The sequence below is a fragment of the Plectropomus leopardus genome, chromosome 2 (assembly GCF_026936395.1).
Source record: "Plectropomus leopardus strain MGB_pleo_1.0 chromosome 2, ASM2693639v1, whole genome shotgun sequence".
NCBI lineage: Eukaryota > Metazoa > Chordata > Actinopteri > Perciformes > Serranidae > Plectropomus > Plectropomus leopardus.
The window spans coordinates 29,974,281-29,990,263 of record NC_142177.1 but is presented as its reverse complement, the minus strand read 5'-3'; the positions used below and the strand labels follow the sequence as shown (position 1 = coordinate 29,990,263).

The following is a 15,983-nucleotide window of genomic DNA, read 5'->3' as shown; positions in this document are numbered from 1 at the left end:
GGCTTATCATTAACAGTGGAGACAACATCCATTTAGTACATAATGCTGAAAGTCGTGTGTGGGCTTGACTCTCCATCACAACACTCAAACAGAGTACTGAATGGTAATTTTGCACTTTGCGATCATTTGAAGGCTACACTGATAGATTCACTGCTTTAACTGATGTTTGGACATTTTTATTGATGCAGTTATGGTAAATTTTATTGCCTGTCCTTGAAGCAGATGGTTGTCTGAAGGTTAAATGCCTTTGCCGTAGGCAGTCAGAAATCTTCTTCCATAACACATCTCCCTAATCCTGCTGCTCATTCATTGGTGTTTAGACCGCACGCGAGTGTGACACAAATCTCTAACTTGTGAAGAAGAAAATATGACCGTGAAAGTAATAAACAAATATATATTTATTCAATCCCAGTTTATTAAATAAAATTATATCTGTGGAATCATTGTTTTAAAATCAAACTAGATTTGGAAAAAAAATGGCAATTTAATGACGTTTGATTGCAGGGTTAATCAAAGTCGTCTTCACATTTTAGAAAGTTAATTTTTCCATGCTAATGGAAAATGCTGTTTACACAATAGTGATTTATCTTTAAGACTGCACACACACAGGCACACTCAATCAACAATGTGGACATACAATAAGTATGTTGTTTAAAAACTGCAATACTAGGTAATGAAAAGCTTACTGCGCCTATATCCTGAGAGTTATTAAAAAAAAAATCAATAGTACCAAAGGCTAAGTGCTCAGTTTGGCTTAGATATACACGTTATAATTCTTTGGTAGTCTCTGTAAAATTTTCAAGTGAAATAGTCGGATCATCAGTGAAACACGTTTTAGAGAGGATTAAAATAAAGACTTGTTTAAGCCTCGTCAGGAAAGGCAGGAACGCTGGCAAGAGCCGGGATGAGCCTCTCGAACACGCTGATGCCTTTCAGGAAGACTTGCTCATTCAGGTACTCGTTGTGATCATGTAGCAGGATTGGCGTGCGGTTCATTGGGGAAAAGCCAATAGCAGGGATCCCCACCTAGATTCAACAAATAAACCTATTAACCCGGCACAGAACTGAAGGCATGGAATAGCTTTCGCCCAACAGCGTCAAATGTCATTAAAGTCAAACTAAAAGAATTTTTCCCATCACATCCAGTTCATTTACTCACCGCTCGGATAAAACGGCTATCTGTGGCAGCGGGAAATATCTCCTTTTCCAGAGTCATGTTCCTACAGTGGAGACAGGGACGAAGTTTTTATGTCACAAGGACAGGTTCAGTTTTGTCTGCAACTCAGGGTTCCCGCACATTTTCATGGACAAAATTTCAAACTTTTCCATGCCTTTCAAGGACCCATGTTGTTTCTTTTTCTTGCCCCACTTGCAGGGCGTTTTTCAAACATATCAAATTCAAACATAATTTCAGGTAGCTGGCTCAAATGAAGGGAGAGACGGGTCGTGGGGAGAAAATGAACGCAATAACGGTAAATAAAACATTATGCATCGAAGCACATTAGAGCTACGTTATATCAACAGATTTGATAGGACAGATCGACTTGTGCTGTCCTATCAATTAAAGGCCAAAATGCCCCTCCAAAATAATATCTTTAAAACAATTTTTCTGCAAATTTGGTAGTTTTATACAATTATATCAAAAAGCTAGGGAAAAATGTTTTTAGAATTAAAATTAAAATTAAAATTGATGTGAAATTATAAAATTCAGGTCATGTCCCCTTTTTGTTATTGTTTTTTCACTTTCCTCTTTTTATTATATAGCAATTTTTTCATACTTTTTACTAATTTGTTGCAAAATTTTTTAGCTCACTTCCTCACGTAAGTTACTGATGCCGTTTTCCCATTTTTCAAAGAAATCAGTCCAGTTTGCGGTTAAAAATTCAATAGCTTTTCCGAAACTTTTGAGTCTTTTTACTTATTCCAGGCCTGGAAAACACAATTGTAAAATTCCATGATTTTTCCAGGTCATGGTTAGGTCATTTTCATGATCATGGGAACCCTGCAAATCACGTTTGTGTATAAGAGGCAGCCGGCAGGACGGGATGGGTGTGACATTTTGTTATGTTATGTGTGTGACCAACTGCCAGGAGATTTTAACAGCAGCTAGCAGCTGTTAGCAGCTAACTCAGAGAAGAAGAAGCACAGCAGCCAAAAATGTCTGCAAACTGGGAAGACAATGAGGTCAGGGAGCTCCTTACCATCGGAGCAGAGGACGAGATCAGCCGTCATAGAACACGTACGGTAAGTGATTTTTATTGCCATGTTCTGCCGTCGTTAATGTTGAGAAACGCCGCCTGACACTTATATTGTATGTCACACAAGAGGCTGATGCTGTTGTGATTCACGTCACGCCTGTCATGCCCGTTTTAAATTTGGAGTAATTCCCTCTATGTGATTTTGTGACAGCGTTCACGAAAATGAGACGGATGCAAGGTCACTGTGACCTTGACCTTTGATCACCAAAATCTAGTCAGTTTATCCTTGAGTCCAAGTGAATGTTTGTTCCAAATCTGCAAACATAGTCCCTCAAAGAGATATCGCATTCACAAGAATGGGACGTATGTGTGGACAGACGTACAGCCCGAAAAACACAGTGCCTCCGGCCACAGCTACTGCTGGCACGGAGGCATAAAAAGCAAAGCCAGCGACTGAAGATACTTTGATGTGGCCCTATCGCAGGATCTCTGTGTAAGACATTCATGGCCAAAATCCCCTCTCTCTCTCTATATATATATATTTTCAGTCGAATATGAATTAAATAAAATAAGACTATCAGCTTTTCTTCAGCTGCAGAGACGAGTAACTGTAGACAGGACAGACAGTACAGTTCTTAATAAACAAGAGAAGAGGATTGTGGGAGCTGTGTGAATATTTGCAGTTAAGGTGTGAAACCTGACGGAACGAATGCATTAAAAAAAGGGTTGTGTAAGCAATTACAGAGGACACAATTCTTCTTCTATGAATCTCTAAAACAGCAGACAAAGATTTTATTCTGCAGAAATCTGAGTGATTGATTGCTCATCTTCTGCAAGCAGATTTCTGTTGCTTCGAAATTTCTCAGAAAGGCTCAAGAGAAAATGGACACTGATTGAGCACATTTCATTCATTCATTCATTTTCCGTAACCCCTTATCCTTTTTAGGGCTTTTGGGGAAGGTGCTGGAGCTGAGGACATTTAAAAGTCATTTAACCTTTGCTGAATTAGATATAATGGTAGGTTTAGATGGAACCACAATCATAGAGGGTTCCCACACATTTTCATGGACATAATTTTAAAAATGTTTTCATGACTTGTCAAGGACTCATTACAATTTCTATTTTTCTTGCCCTACTTGCCCAGCATTTTTTAAACATAACAGATTTAAACACAATTATAGCTAGCTGGCACACATAAAGGGAGAAAGGAAACACGGTAGGAAAATGAGGAAATTTACATGAAGGTAAACAAACCAGCACATCGACACATATCAGAGCTACGTTACATCGACAGCTTCACAAATAAATGTTCCGTTATGTTATATAACATGGTGGATTATCCACGGAAGATTACTATGGTAATTTCATTACTAAGAACAAACACATTTCATGACCTCTCCCAAACTTTAAATGATTTTTAACTCTTTGAAACCTGGATCTACATCAATTTTCTTGTGTGGCCTCGGACTCTTTTCGCAGGTACTTTGAGAAAATTGATTTGATTTACAAAAAACATGGGGGAAAAGGCAATGAGCAACTTGACAAGAAATCTGTTGCAAATTTTAGCAGTTTTAAAAAATGATTGTAAAAAGCTAGGGTAAAATGTTGAGAAAACTAAATTTCTAATTATCATAATTATATATTAAAAATCATTTTGGAGAATTTTATTACTTTTTAAGGAATCAGGATATTTCCTTGTTTGTTATTGTTTTATAACTTTCTTTTTTGCTTATGTTCAGGTAATTTTCTTGTACAGATTTTCTTGTCGCAAATTTTTGGCTAATTTCCTCTTTTACATTGCTTGTTGTCTTTTCCCTATTTTTGAAAGAAATCAGTCTAGTTTACTCAGGTTTCAAAGGGGTAAAACCTCAATGACTTTTCTATAACTTTCAACTATTTTTACTTATTCCATGACTTTTCCAGGTTTTTCATGACTGTGGGAACTCTGATTACAACACAAAATTGTCACAATATATTGCAGCTTTTACTTGCTTTTATCTAGTGGGTAGTGTCACTAGAAAAATACATTTTCACAAGATCTGCCTTGTATGTGCCCCTGCATCTAACATGCAAAAGAAAATCCAATTCAAATAATCCATTGGTGTGGGCAGTACTCACATTGCCTTGCAGGCTGCACTGAAGGTGCTCCACCAAGGATCATTCTCCTCTGTAGAAGTCACGTTCTGGTTCATGTGTTTCTGCAATAGATGACAGCGAATTTAAACTATCTGACAGCAGGAACAAAGCACCAGCACTTTTATTTCTAGGTGTAAGTGCACTGACCTGAGCAAATTCATAGGTCACATCCTCTCCTGCTTCTTTACACCACGTTTTGATCTGTCTTTCAAACTCCTGGTAGGATAATAATAGTGTTAGTTTAGAGCTAGCAATAAGCTGGAGGTCATTTCACAAGGTCGCATCTGCCTGTGGATCCAGATGTGTGCATGAGTCACACAGACAAACTCAGACTCACATTCACACTCATTCAGACATGCACTTGTACACACCTGTAGATTTACTGTAGGTGGTATTCTGAGATCAAAGCTGACGTCCATTTCAGCTGGGATGACGTTGTAGGCGACGCCGCCTTTGACCATGGTCATATTCACTGTGGTGACATCACCCAGCGTGAAACACTCACTGGTGTTTAGCCTGAAAAACACACAAACACACACGTTAATGGCATCACTGCAATTTCAACACAATTACGCATAATGAAATCTAAAGTAAAATTGCATTTCTCTCACATGAACACTGAAAATTAACTTTTAATCAAAGCAAATTTGTTTTTCTTTGTACCAAAAAAACAAATAATCAACTCATTTGCGCTCATGTTGTTTGATGTCTCTGGGACACAAACACAACACATAATGGGCCTCATGCATGAGCCTTATTTTTGTTCGTATCAACAATTTGTTCTTTTTTTGTGGGTACACAATTAATTTTTGGGATTTACTTATGTTTTCTTATTTTTGCTCTTCTTCCTTAATCGTGTCATTTCTAATGCAAAAAAAATCATCTGTACTTTTACTTTTAATACTTGAATACATTTAACAGAAGGCCTATATAACTTTCACTACTGCAGAAGTTCGTTTTACAACCCTGACTTATGATCAAGTGGGGTTCAGCATTGAGCACACCTGGGTAAGAGCAGATTTGGATGGTTAAGTGTGTTTGGTATGTTTTCTCTTACCCAGAAAATACAAAAGACAGTTAAGAGAATATTGCTGAATAAGGCACAATGACTGATAAGCATTTTGTTGAAATGACTGGGAGTCAAATTCATGAAGTTTCTTACAATTCCTCTACATGTCTATCAATTCATAATAATTCCCTTGAATGAAGTCCTGTAAAATAAAGTATTAACATGCAGAAGATACAAGGTAAGCAACATGTCCCTGTACTGTGAAAGACTAAAAGGTCCAAATCCCACATCTGTTGATTTGTGAAACATCAAAAAAAAAAAATCACGTTTAGCACACAACCTGCATAACAACATCAGTATTCCATGAGTGTCACTTCGTTTTTACTGCCATTATTCTGTTAAATGGGTTGTAGCGCAGGTGGCAGATTATTGCCTCGACAGGTTCTACCATAAATCAGGGCTGCTTACAATCTTAATGTCTGAACATGAACGCAACATTTTTACTGTTACACATGGTTCATTAAAACATCTCAGTCGCAATACTCCAGGAGGAGTCAGCCATAAACAGACATACAGGCCATTCAAAGCAAAACATGCACAGTTGGAATAGACAAAATGTCAATTTTACAGCCCTTAAGAGATGCTTACCGCAGGTTATTTGAATCTACTGTATGAAAAGCAGCAAAGACACACATTTGTAGAATAACGGCACAAAGCAGATCAAGCGTTGTCAACTCAAGCTAAACCCCAAAGCGAGTATTAATGAGCAAATCTGTCTTGCCATATACATTATGTAATAGATCAAGTTCAATCTCACCTGTGTTTCTCCTTCTCTCTGAAGTTCAGGAAGGAGTTTATGACTTGGCGCTGAGAAGAATAAGGCAGAACGGTCACTCACAATAGGTATGTTTATACTAATAGTCAGAATTAAAATCTCTCCTAAAACCAACTCAATCACAAAAGACAAGCTTGATCCTGTCCGATGAGAAGGAATTATAAATAATTATAAATTATAAATAAAGAAATTATAAGCCTGATGTAACATTGTCGCTACAGACAGCAATGTGAACTTGCTGGATTGTATTGAATTGTCTGTATTGCTAACACTAGCAGTTAGGGATGTCCCAATCGGATCGGACAGATCGGTATCAGGCCCGATCAGCAGATATTTTAGTTGATCTGGACCGATTTTTTTGAGCATTTGCCGCCCGATCCTTTGTTGATGTCGGCCATCATACAGGTGTCATAAACAAAGAGCACAATGTGCAGCAGATATTATTGTAATGCTGATTCTCCAAAGAGTAGAAACTGATTTTTTTATGTTCAACTTCAGCTGCTACACCACTTTAGGGGGAATTTAAATTTTTGTTGTTCATATTTAGTGGACTACTTTGGCGATAATGCTGTAATAAGTGGAACTGTATTACTATATTACTCAATTATAGTGCTCTGTACTTTTATTACAATACTGCACTAAATGGATTTGAGAGCATTTCCTGAAGACACATTCAGTTTGTTTATTTTATTTTGTTGAAATAATAAATGCTGCACTTAGTGGAATTGTGATAATGCCACATATTTTTTTTTTTAGTTTGTTTACTTTGTTATTTCAGTTAAGGTGGAAGCTCTAATCAAAATTATTTCAATCGACTTGAAGAAATACTCTCCATGAATCCACAGCTTACAGTCCCTCTCAGTCTTTGTTACGTGTTTATATGATTAAACAATTTTATTAACTTGTGACATGACATTGACACGTACCAGCTTCTCAGCAGCTGTGTTCTCCACAAACCGAGACCCATGACCTGGACTGCCAGGGCAGTGGACTGTGATCCCTGGAGAGAAGAAATCATCTGCTTGACTCAACATTGACTTTATCATCCTTCATAAATCCCGGAGTCTGATAAGATGGTGGAAGTCTTTTACTTTATGTATTTTATACTCACACCAAGGGTTCCTCTCTCCATAAAACACAGTGAAGGCCTCACCAGGGTTGGCCAGACCTACAGAACAAACACAGAAAAAAAACACCTTTAGTCTACTGGAAACTCATTTATGGCCTGTACTAAACCTAGAAATGTTGTTTCCTATAAACTGAAATTAAAACTATAATTAGTGCAAATGAATTATTTAGCATAAAAGAGAAATGGCTACTACATTGTTTCTGATAAACATATAAAGTTAATCTACATGTCTAAGTCTGTGTATGTGATGTCCAGAAATCCATTTGTTACCATTGTGCAGCCATGCAACCTTTCCTTATTAGCATATGTTGCAAAAACTATGCAAAAAAGCCAAAATTTAGGAAATGGCTATATTTTCACTTTTAGTCAAATTATAAAGGTGATCTTGGAGTTTAAATTAATTTTCATGTCCAGAAATCCTTTTCTTGCTATAAATAAATCATGCAACCTTTCCCCATTACATGATTAGTCTGTGAGTTACGGTGCAGACAGAGACTGAGACACGAAAGACAGAACCATGAAATGAGACTGGCCGTCGGTTTCAAAGGTTTTGCTTTCGGCCTCTGAACTGTTACACCCCTAATAATTAAGCATTTCCAAAACTTATATTCAAGGCGATTTGTATGAAAATTATAGTTTGCATTTATGATAATTAACATAAAAATGTTAATTTTTAAAGTAATATCAGCCAGCACTGGTTTAGTCTGTATTAACCACCCAGAAGAAGGTAAAAATGCCTGATAAGATATCTTGATATGGAAATAAAAATTAATGTTAAGGCTGGAGTGATGTTTCCATCTCTCCAACCTTCATTTGACCTCGAAGGACATTAAACCAAATACAAGAAGATACATTTAACTTACATACATTTTCTTAAGTTCATTTGCAATCACTGATAATGTAGAAAATGTGTTGTTGCTATAGTAACCTGCAGTTTATTAAAATGTACCTTGACCTGGAGTGATAATTGCACAACATTGGCACGAATGTTTGAGGTGTCAAGAAATACAATTTTAAATAAATACCTGCCAACGAAACAGAAAATTGATTTTTTCAAGGTTATGGTATAAACTCTGTAACTGGCTCTGGTGTCAGCTTATTGAGTAACTGAGTGACCTTCAGTGTTCAGATTCTTATTCATTAACTCTTAAAAGATGTTGCAAACAACAAACAACGTTATTTATTTACCTTCATCAAGCGCAAAGCCAACATTTAATTTTTGGAACTCCGGATGCTTCACAAATGTTTCCATTCCCTTGTGACCCCCGACTTCTTCATCTAAGAAGAATGATAAAAAAAACACATAATAGTTATGAATTTCACACTTGCACTGCCAAAATGCTCATAGTTGGTAAGAGTCTGTTATGTTAGTTATATATTTTAACTGAGCGTTTCTCAATCTGTGTGGCGGGCACCGACTAGGAAGGCACAGAGGCATGACAGATGGAGCGCATGAGAACGAGGGCGGAAATATGATGCAGGACCCGTGGTTTGAGGAGTTAAGGGACTAATTTTGACATTGGAATCTTTTCACAGGGTAAACACATTTTGATTTTACAGTAGCAATGATGTTTATGTACAGACAGTCTGTAGGTTTACAGAATGAACAGACATTTGACGAGGACAGAAAAAAAAATGGTGTTTTTTTTCCAGTATTGCAAAACACTGCAGAACATGGAGAGACTCCTTTCGTCTTTCCTCACCCCAATCCTTCTGAGCCCAGTGTGTGTGCAGACTTGAATCACTGCTTGATTATCTGCTAATAGAGAACCCCAGTAATGAGTCCTAAAATGCAGAAATCTGTTAGCATTTCAGCACATCTGGTGCCTCATCTCATCTCATCTCATCTCAAAGTCAATGGTTTTTTTGAACATGTTTTTGGTTAGATGCCTGAAATAAGGTCTGAGGTTAACACTAGTGTAAGAGACTTTCACGTTTTTTGTTTTTTTTAACCACATAAAATTTGTCAGTAAATATCCCGCAATGAACTTTGAAGCTTTAATGTGTCTTAAAAAAGACAGCGGCTAACAGGTGGCTAAATAAGACTACAGAACAATTCCACTGTCTGATTCCTATTGTTCCCAGTTTGAAAAACATATTTATATAAAATACACTAAGCCGCTTATGCATTGCCTCCTACCAGTTACAGCCATGCCACAAAATCTTGGTTTAAGTCCCCAGGAAATGAAAATCCCTTTTCCCTGATTTTGGTCCTTTGTTACTCTGTAACTCAATCATCTAAACTGTGTTATATGTCAAATATATGTTACAAATATTTACATAAAAAAGTAGTTTAAAAAGTAATTTTACATAAAAAATCTGTCTTCTGTTTTTTTTTGTAAAACCAGGCAAAATGGTTTCAAATGTTTGATGACATCCTGTACTCAAGGGTGTTTATAAAAGTTCATCCAAACAAATGAGACTTTGGGTGATTAGCCAGCCACACCGGTCATACACTGCACTTAACTGTTTGTGGGTCTTTGTAGATAACATAGCAATATAGAGAGAGGTAAGAAGAGATGTGCGTTTGGATTACGTGGGCATAAGCTTTGTTTTCATTTGGTGGAGGTCTAATTCATTCATCTCTCATTCGTCCTCCTCCTGATCCACAGTGAGGCAGGTTTGTGTCGAGCACGCAGTCTTCGATAGCTTTGTATTGCGCAAAAATCTAAGCCCACACAATTTTTAGCTGTCCAATCAAATGGGAGGGGTTTGATTTAAATTCCTCTTGTAACTGTACAGCGTTCAAATATTCTGTTTCACTGTGAAATACACATAGTACAGAAGATAAAGACACTCTTTCCTCCATTTCACGGGAACTTTGAGTGGCAACTTTTAATGAATTTGCACTTCCCCACATTGTCCAGGGTACAGTGACAGCTACCATGAGTGTTGTTGGTTTTGCTATCATGATCTGCATGCATGACTCTTTAACTGTCTGGTTTATATTGCTGTGATCAATATGGATTAACCTCTAGGCATAGGCGGTATCATGGTATTATAGTATAGTTGGATATTTAGAAATCCTGCAGGTGTACTTTTAAATACTGTCAAAAATACGGACGATCATCTTTTTATTAACGTCATACTGGAGAGGCTGTATTAAGGATGTTTTGCATGCAGTGTACACCACCTGCCCTACAGGTTACACCTGGGCCATGTGTGAGCAGTGACATGGAGAGACTTAAGCATTCTGGCGAAACAAGTAGAAACACCTGTATGGGTGGCCCAAGGGTTTGCAGATGCTTTGCGAACACACTATACACAGAGGAGGGAAGCAATCACATAATCTTACCAGGAACAAACATTAAGTGCACAGTGCGCATCAGTTTCCGTCCCTCTGCCTTCAGTCTTCTCACTGCCTGGATGTACCTGCAAAGAACAAAAGAAAACATGTCAGAGTTATGACAGAAATAAGAAATGGAGTCTGAACTGACAGTATACAGGTTGAGTGGGTGGGTGTTAGGAGAGGTGTTTCATACATAATTGAAACTAAAGATCAAAAAACACTAGAGTACAAATCCTGTTCAATAAAACAAGTTATCAATGCAGTTTATACCCACTGTATAGTTACACATTTCATGTCCTGTGATCCCCGGGCATAAATGTTGCCCTCTGCATCTTTGAAAGCACTGAAAGCATCGTATTTCCAATGTTCCTGGAGAAGAGATTGATATCAAATCTATTTTTTTCCATGTCTATTACAAATAATAACAGGTTTGTAACTCCACAAACAGAGACAGACACCATACCTGAAAAACAGGTACAACATCTGTGTGGGAATTCAGTAAGATGGATTTCAGGTTCGGGTTCGTTCCTTCCCATGTCATGATCGACACGATTCTGCCCGGACAAACCTTCAGGGAGAGGGAATGACAGATAAGAACCACTATTTCGTTTCAGACAAAGAACATTTCTGATCAATTATAATATTATCAATGGCACACACCTCAATCTTTCTCATGGGTAGCTCAAGATCTTCTGCTATTCTGTCCAGGAACTTAAGTGCAGCATCTGTAAATGAATGGCAGAACAATCTGTTTAAATACCCTTTGGTTATGCTTCAAGCACAGTTTATATAGCATGTGGTGTACCACAAGGATATATTTTGGGACCCTTATTATTTCTTATTTACACTAATGATTTTGCAGTAGTTTGTACATTTTCTTTTCCTATTTTGTTTGCTGCTGATACCAACATGATTGTATCACATACTGGTCTAAACACACTAATAGATAACATAAATGAAAAAATATTGAGAATGTTAAAGTAAATGTAAAAGGTACAAGATACAAGATAGATTTATAAGTAATAATAAGAAATTACAATTTGTCCTTGATCCTACTGAATCTTTGGAGTTGAAGGATGAGTTGATTAAAATAAAATGTTAATATGAAATAAAACTAAATTTCTTTCCAAAAAAAAAATCTGATTTCATTTTATTTGTGTCAAGTTGCAGGATATATGATAGAAACTGTGCTAGAATATCAGTAGATGGAAAAGAAAATTCTCACTTTTTAGGCTTTTAAGTTGATAAAAAGTTAAATTGGAAAAAAACAGAGTTTTATTTGTAACAAAATTGCAAAGTTAGTCAAGTGAGTCTTAACCTGAACCAACACAAATGGCAAAACTTCCTGCAGACAAACAATCTTAGCTGTCAATGTGCAGTCAAGGTCCCAGTTTGTTTGTTTTGTTTGACCAGTGAAGTGAGAGCCTTGCTCAGCTGCCGAGGTTTCTTTTCAATACTGCAAGCTAGATACATGACTGGAAGCATTTAATGTCTAACTGATGCAGATAAGAGCTGGACTTTGATAAATCACAGAAGACAAATTGATTAGGGTTTCCACATATTTTATGGGCAACATTTCAAATCCTTTCCATAACTTTTAAAGGGCCTGTGATGAAATTTTCATGAATATTAACAATGTATAACATCTCAGAAATGCAGTAAAATATAAAATAAGTAGTGGGGAATAGCTGGGGAATAACTCTGGGATTCAATGCCCTTCATGTTAAATCATACTGTCACAACATAATTTTTCTCTTATTTAAATCTGTCAGATTTAAAACTCTACTGAAACATAATTCCAGTTAGCTGACATATGTGGAAAAAAAGACAGAATGTTTGAGAAAAAAATAATGAAACAAATGTTATGGTAAACAAATGTTTTTACGTATTGACACATTAAAGCTATATTACCTCACAGCTACAATAATAATAATGATAAAAAATAAACTGCATATCGGCCGTTTCATACAAGAAATGCAGCACAAAGTGCTTTACAATTACCTTCCACATTACATGGAAAGTTACCAACATAAGAGTACTGTAACAAATAATTTCATGTAACAAAAAAATTCCATGACTTTTTTCAGAACTTTCAAGGATTTTACAAATGAGTATTAAAATAATATAAAAGGAGGATCTGAGGCTTGCAGGATCGGTGACATCTTTTATATCACTTCTTAAAACTTATCTGTTTAAAAAAGCATTATATGAATTTTAGCACACTGTTCATTTTAAACATGTCTTATTTTATAATCATGTTATCATCATAAACTTTCATCGGGTATTGTATGCTTTTTCATTTTTGTTTTATTCTCATTGTTTAAATTTTATATACCTCAGTGCAATCTTTTGGGCACTTAGCTGCCAACTTTGCTTATCTGCTTCACTGATGGTATTTATGTTACTGTTGGGGTTGCTGTTTCTTTGTTTTTCTTGAAAGTGTCTGATTTATTTTGCTTAAATCCTGCATTATTTTAAATCTGGGATTAACCTTGTAAAGTACTTTGTAACTTTGTTTAAAAAAGGGCCTCATAAATAAAGTTTATAAATATTATTATAGAAAGTGCTGTAAACTGGAGGGGGACACTCCAGACATTTTGGGCATATTCAAACATCTGGCTTGACTCTGACCCTGAACATTTTTGTTAAATAAATGCCAAAAATCCAGCTGTGACATTTCCAAAGGGCATGGCTTGATATATCCGTGTCTTGTAAAGAGGATATCTCACCATAGTCAGGGTCTGGGTGGACAGTTCTGAGACGGAGGTACTCTCTGAACAGACTCACAGAGGGGTCCTCCCCCTCAGGACAGCTCTGTCCGCCTCCAACAGCTGGACCATCTTTGTCAGGTAGCATGGTGCGATTTATTTACTCCTCTGAGGACACAAAAACACATTAGAACAAACATATTACAATAAAACACAATAGCAAATGGCAAGATGTTTTCACATGTAATAGCTAGACTGGATATGTATTGCGGCTATCTGTAATTAAAAACTCCTTGGTCAAAATGAAAATTTCAAATACGTACAATGACATTCATCCTATCTACAATTGTCATTTAGGATATCCACAACGTCATTCTTCCGAGGACACATGACATCCATTTTGCCTTCCATGTGTACTGGGCTTTTAATTTTGGATCAAAATTTTTTAGTACTACCTTTCCAGTCACTCGGTGCAGAAATCTGAAAAACAAACATGAACTGCACGTTTTGTGATGGGCACTCTGAAAATGTTTTACATCTTTTTTGGCATTGTCCTCACACCAAGAACAAAGTACAAAGTACATATGCAGATTGATCATGGACCATAGACTTTACAATATTTTGGGAAAATGTGGTGTTTGGGTTTTTCAATTACCTAAAGTATATTTCATAATTAATTTGGTAATGACTTTAGCAATCACAGATCTAATACTGTCAGTTTTCTGAAGGACATTCAACATTGCATGAAATTACTCAATGATTCAATTAACAAAAAAGGTCATCAAGACACTTTACATCTGTATGTCTTATAATGTTTTTATTTAACGTAACACTGCAGTGGCTTTTATTACTGTTTTGTTTGTATATGCGAAAACTGCATGCTGGATATTTGTTACACTCTGATATGTAAATAAACAATGGGAAAGAAAAAACTTTCAATTTTAGATGTCAAACTATGTCATTTTATATATCCAGAATAACCATTCTGAATATTGGCAATTGAATTCCTACTAGGAATAATTCTCATTTTAGATATCTACAATCCCACTGTTACTAGTCAGAATTTTAACTTTAGATATCCACAATAAAAACATATTCCAGCTACCCATTATCTAATTTCGAATATCATAAACACATTAAAAATGTTATTATGGTTATCCACAAATGGCATTGTGACAAGTAAAAATGCAATTCCACACATATTCAATAAGATTTAAGACTAAACAAGTAACAGTGGAAGTGTAGATTTCTATACATATATTTTGGATATCTGTTGACATGTAGATAGGACACCGTTTTAACATAACAAGAGTTCACTGGCTATGCACAGTATTATTTTAGATATTCATGATGCCAAAACACTGGGATCGAGTGAGACGTGTCTAGTGATTGTGTCTCTTGTCTTGTCTCTCTCTTGGCAACGTAAACGGCGCCGTGTTGACGTTAGCTCCGGTTATAGCTGCAGTGTGACCGTCAGGTGCCAGGCCAGCAGCCTGAAACATCAACGGTACCTGCGTCAAGCTGCGACGAGGACCATTTTAATGCTAAAACAGCTAGCTAGCCTTGTAGCTGGTTAACCTCTCTCAGGAGGAGACAGAGCTGGCTGCGTCCTCTTCGCTTTGTTAGCTCACTGTCTGGGGCTGCTGGTGGTAAATGTGGACTATACGATAGCGAACAACGTATATCTATTAAATTATTGTTGCGAGAGTTTGTAGTGACAGGACTCACCCCGTGTGTCCAACTTGCTGATCAGGTAAGCTGCGCTCAGTCAGCTGACTGCTGCTGTGGAGATTTTTCCTGCCCTTCAAAATAAAACACGTCGCCGGTGTGTTGAAGACTGTTTCACCAGTGATGTGTATATAAATTAGAGACGGCAAATTCGGCACTTTGAAACGTTTCAATACCTTTAAACCATTGCTTTGAAACGTTTTAAAATGTTTTAAAACCCGTTCGCTCTGCAGTGGCATCTGTTGGTAGAAGCTTTTATTGCACTCATTTATCATTGTTTTTGTTGTGAGCTCCCTTTTCCCCAGTCCAAAAGCCCGTATAGCTATAATATAGTTATATGTATCTATATAAATCTATAAATATATACATGTGTGTGTTTGTGTGTATGTATGTATTGCATGTGGTATATTATTATATTATATGTATGTATGCATGTGTGTATGTATGTGTGTGTATGTATGTATCTATTTTTCTATCTACCAACAACTCAGCTCAGTTCGTACAAATCTCCCTCTTCTCCCTTGCCACAACACCTCAAACATCTGCATTTCCCGCGTAGATAAGATGAGATAAGATAAGATAAGATAAGATAAGATAAGATACAATAGGATAAGATAGGATAAGATAAGATAAGGTGAGATAAGACAAGATAAGTTAAGATTAAGATTTATCACCAGGGTAACTTACACATTACAGCAGTGCAAGAGTCAGAAGCAGGAGAAAGAAAAAAATAATTGAGTGATAAAGAAAATGAGACTAGATAAAAAGCAAAAATAAAAATAAGCTAAAAACCCAAAACAACTATATAGCCATGCTGTTGTATGCCTGTGTACCAGTCAAGTTGCAGTTACAGTTTACATCCATGTCTGTTAAGACATAGATGCGTCACCCACATCTTCCCCCCCAGCAGCACAGAAGATCTATGCACCAGCAATGTTTGAAGGTGGACAC

The 15,983-nt window shown here is 36.6% G+C and overlaps 1 protein-coding gene across 2 annotated transcripts; it reads right to left on the bottom strand.

Annotated features, from left to right (window-relative positions):
* Positions 1-380: 380 nt before the first annotated feature.
* Positions 381-15,190, bottom strand: LOC121961092 (aminoacylase-1A-like). 2 transcript variants are annotated; one of them, XM_042510946.2, is made up of 15 exons: positions 15,033-15,190; positions 13,326-13,472; positions 11,257-11,321; positions 11,060-11,164; positions 10,871-10,965; positions 10,603-10,679; positions 8,496-8,585; positions 7,290-7,346; positions 7,105-7,178; positions 6,161-6,210; positions 4,706-4,850; positions 4,482-4,550; positions 4,317-4,396; positions 1,160-1,220; positions 381-1,026 (listed from the first exon to the last, which is right to left on the bottom strand). In XM_042510946.2, exons 2-15 carry the CDS (start codon positions 13,450-13,452, stop codon positions 862-864), a joined length of 1,260 nt encoding a protein of 419 aa, XP_042366880.1. In that variant the 5' UTR covers positions 13,453-13,472; positions 15,033-15,190; the 3' UTR covers positions 381-861. The 2 variants fall into 2 exon arrangements, with proteins under 2 accessions (XP_042366880.1, XP_087946514.1); XM_088090388.1 differs by lacking the exon at positions 15,033-15,190 and adding an exon at positions 14,667-14,688.
* Positions 15,191-15,983: the final 793 nt, after the last annotated feature.

What these genes read in the sequence shown, in the direction of transcription:
- LOC121961092 (XM_042510946.2), bottom strand. Translation starts at nt 13,452, where the DNA reads ATGCTACCTGACAAAGATGGTCCAGCTGTTGGAGGCGGACAGAGCTGT. An exon ending in ATGAAATGTGTAACTATACA is followed by an intron (nt 10,680 to 10,870) that starts GTGGGTATAAAC and finishes TGTTCTTTGCAG; the next exon opens with GTACATCCAGGCAGTGAGAA. An exon ending in TGGCTTTGCGCTTGATGAAG is followed by an intron (nt 7,347 to 8,495) that starts GTAAATAAATAA and finishes TTTGTTCTGTAG; the next exon opens with GTCTGGCCAACCCTGGTGAG.